This window comes from Bactrocera neohumeralis, chromosome 3 (genome assembly GCF_024586455.1).
Source record: "Bactrocera neohumeralis isolate Rockhampton chromosome 3, APGP_CSIRO_Bneo_wtdbg2-racon-allhic-juicebox.fasta_v2, whole genome shotgun sequence".
Taxonomy (NCBI): Eukaryota; Metazoa; Arthropoda; class Insecta; order Diptera; family Tephritidae; genus Bactrocera; species Bactrocera neohumeralis.
Genome location: NC_065920.1, coordinates 34,517,134 through 34,520,191, shown reverse-complemented (window position 1 = coordinate 34,520,191; position 3,058 = coordinate 34,517,134). Strand labels below are relative to the sequence as shown.

Genomic DNA, 3,058 nt, shown 5'->3' with positions numbered 1-3,058 from the left:
TTCAATTTTAGCTAGTTGTATCGCTAGTTGTATGCAAGTAGTAATGATGTTTCCTTTTTGGGAAACGTAATGGTAGCTCTATTTGCCTAATTTTTACATTTCTCTGTACTTGCCCAATCAGAGCTTGATTCATAGTTCATAAACTTCAAAAAGGAGATTTCGTACGAATAATACAGTTATAAAAACGAAAGTAGATATACTATAAATCAATGATCTCGCATTCTCAACTGATTGGTTTGCCTCAGTCGAATATTAACAGGTCTATGACAAGCATAATAAAAAACCTTAGTTACACATTTAAATACAAGTACATGGGAATATTGCAATTTATAATTGGTTAAAATAGACATGCTCGTTAATAATGCATATAGTTAAAATGGATTATTTTCTTAGATACATTTAAAATCATTGCTTAACGTTAACTGTCTCCATAAATTTGGGGTTGGTCGTATCATCATTTGCGCATATAATAGAGGCTCCTCTTTTTTTAAGTGATTCCAGTTCACACCATATTTACCGCGTGAGTACATTCCATTTAGGTGACTGAAACATAACATATAGATCACCAAAAATACTGTCTAGCAAAAGGTGTTTACCTATTATAGCATTTGTGAAACCACCAAGCACCCTTATGCACTTTTGCACAATTCCTTTCAGAATCATCATTATCGCGATCACACGTTGAAAATTTCTTTCCTAAATGCTTGGCTAAGGAATCGCCAGCATTGCCGCTATATTTACCTAATCTCTTTAAAGCATAGCTCTCCGACTCATTACCAATACGGAACTCTGAATATTTTGCAAAGTATACCTTACCGGAAAGTCGTTTTATATATACATACAACTCCTGTTCACAGCTGCTAGTGAGCGCATGCATATTTTCCAAACCGATCCAATAGTCTCCGGTTATGTCACCAAATCCATTTTTATAGTCTTTCCATTTTCTAAAGAAATTTATTGTTTCACTTTTACGGCGTAGAATAACTATCCATCCCCCAAAATCAATATCCTCTTCACAAAACACCTCCAAGTCGTTGATATTATACTTTTCTATCTTAATTTTATAAACGCCACTCTTCAAGTTGATTGCTGCTGCTTCCATGCAACTAGGCGGAACTGATGCGCTAAAATAAACAGAAATTAATTACGTATCACCCATGCCTAGTAATCATCAACTAGGCAACCCTTTTACCTGCTCTCAAGTAACTGATCTTCGTTTGGTGTTGAAGTGCTGAAATAAAGAGTTAGTAATTACGACCATGGTCAGTAATCATCAAATAGGTAATCCTCTTACCTGCTCTCAAGTATAGGGTGTTCGGTTGGTGTTGAAGCCCTGAAATAAAAAGTTAGTAATTACGAGAACCCATGGCCAGTAATGATCAACTAGCTAATCACTTTTACCTGCCCTCAGGTAACTCCAGAAGTTCTGTAGTATTTCGCCCTTTCAGGTATTTTATAGCGGAACCTATGTTCACAACGCAATTGCAATTGCAATCGCAGATTTTACTTGTCTCATTATCCTTGCCGACGCAAAATCTGATTTGAAAAAGTAAAACACAATGCGCCAATATAATGAAGACGAAGCGAAACATTTTGCCGTGAGAAATGTGAACTCTTCGGCACAGAATGAGAACTAAGTTCATTTACTCAATCTAGTAAAATAATATACTTATGGTTTACTTAAGGTTTATGTTGTTATTTAAAATGCAAAATAACTTAACATCACTTTCATTAAGTTCACAAGAGGAGGAAAAAAACGATATAACATAGAAGCTACTCATATTGGAAGAAAATTATAATTCAATTATATCTGCCAATGAAAGCTTTACGTTTTGTACATACATATGTACTATATATATTTCTGGGATGTACTGTAGTGAATTGTAAGCAATAGAAAAATGAATTTCAATTTATTGATGATACGTTGTTTTGCATTTTAGCTGACGATATGTATAGGAGCTATACCCAAACGCAGCTGTCTATAAAGGAATACATAATTTATGGAGTGTTGCGATAAGCATTTTATAATTATGTACTGACTCAGTTTCGTGACGTCGAATAGCAGTTAACACTAATCAGCGGTTATATATAATATATCAAAGTGATCGAAAGGATGAGACAAACTGATTTTTGTGTATGTCTGTACTTGCGAAATTTCTTAAACTTCATTCAAATATTGCACTATAAAACTTAAATTTGGTACCGCGGGTTACAGCGGGAAAGTCCGTAGCATTTGAAAACTTTTGACTTTTTTTCACTTTGCGTGACAGACCGTGAGAGCTGAGTCAACCATATTTAATGTGAGCGTTTCCTTTTAGCACTTCATAATTGACGCATTGAGAAAATGGATAGTAGCCTCATTCACCCCTCATGCACGGTTTTGTTAAAAACTGCTAAACTAAGTGTCAGAAGAAAAATTTACCGCTAATGCCGTCTTTATGTCGAATATATGATCATCCTAAAATATTTTTTTCGAGAATACTTTACTTAATTACCAAAAGTAAAAGCAATCACTCCAGATTTGCACCTTGTTGAAATATAATCAGTAAATCGAATTTCGACTTTCCGAATGAGTTTATAAGTTGCTTGGTGATAGCTGTTAGTTTTAATATAATTTAATAAGAAACCGAATATGACTGTAATCCAATTACCAGATTATTTGACTAGTTCTATGCTTTTAATATTCGCACATTGAATATCTTTAAGAAAGTATGTATACTTTATTTTTTATTTAGGAACGTTTTTAATTGGATGTTTTACCAAAATTTATGCAGGAAAAGTTATACTTTATGGATCTTTCCAAAAATATTTACTTCCTTTCTATTTAGTAATAATTGTGCCTAATTGTTCATTCCTATCAGTTGACACTTAATAAATATTTTTCAGATCCTTACAATTTGCGCAACTTAATAACTGTACCATTTCATGCAATTCTATTCAACATAACGGTTTTCAATTTCAATTAAAGTCGTTATTTTTGAATTCCTTATGTCTAATTTTGCGAGTTATCTCACAAATTTGAGCAGTTCTGCAAAAATTATTTCTCAAAAATATAATC

At 33.2% G+C, this 3,058-nt stretch overlaps 1 protein-coding gene across 1 annotated transcript; it reads right to left on the bottom strand.

Moving 5' to 3' along the window:
• Nucleotides 1-318: 318 nt before the first annotated feature.
• On the bottom strand, nucleotides 319-1,613 carry LOC126753253 (angiopoietin-related protein 1-like). Its single transcript, XM_050464524.1, has 5 exons — nucleotides 1,402-1,613; nucleotides 1,295-1,333; nucleotides 1,193-1,231; nucleotides 597-1,124; nucleotides 319-543 (listed from the first exon to the last, which is right to left on the bottom strand). The coding sequence occupies exons 1-5, from the start codon at nucleotides 1,590-1,592 to the stop codon at nucleotides 390-392; spliced, it is 951 nt and encodes a 316-aa protein (XP_050320481.1). The 5' UTR covers nucleotides 1,593-1,613; the 3' UTR covers nucleotides 319-389.
• Between the last annotated feature and the right edge of the window lie 1,445 nt (nucleotides 1,614-3,058).

What these genes read in the sequence shown, in the direction of transcription:
- LOC126753253 (XM_050464524.1), bottom strand. Translation starts at nt 1,592, where the DNA reads ATGTTTCGCTTCGTCTTCATTATATTGGCGCATTGTGTTTTACTTTTT. An exon ending in CACCCTATACTTGAGAGCAG is followed by an intron (nt 1,232 to 1,294) that starts GTAAGAGGATTA and finishes TCTTTATTTCAG; the next exon opens with CACTTCAACACCAAACGAAG. An exon ending in TTTCACAAATGCTATAATAG is followed by an intron (nt 544 to 596) that starts GTAAACACCTTT and finishes GTTATGTTTCAG; the next exon opens with TCACCTAAATGGAATGTACT.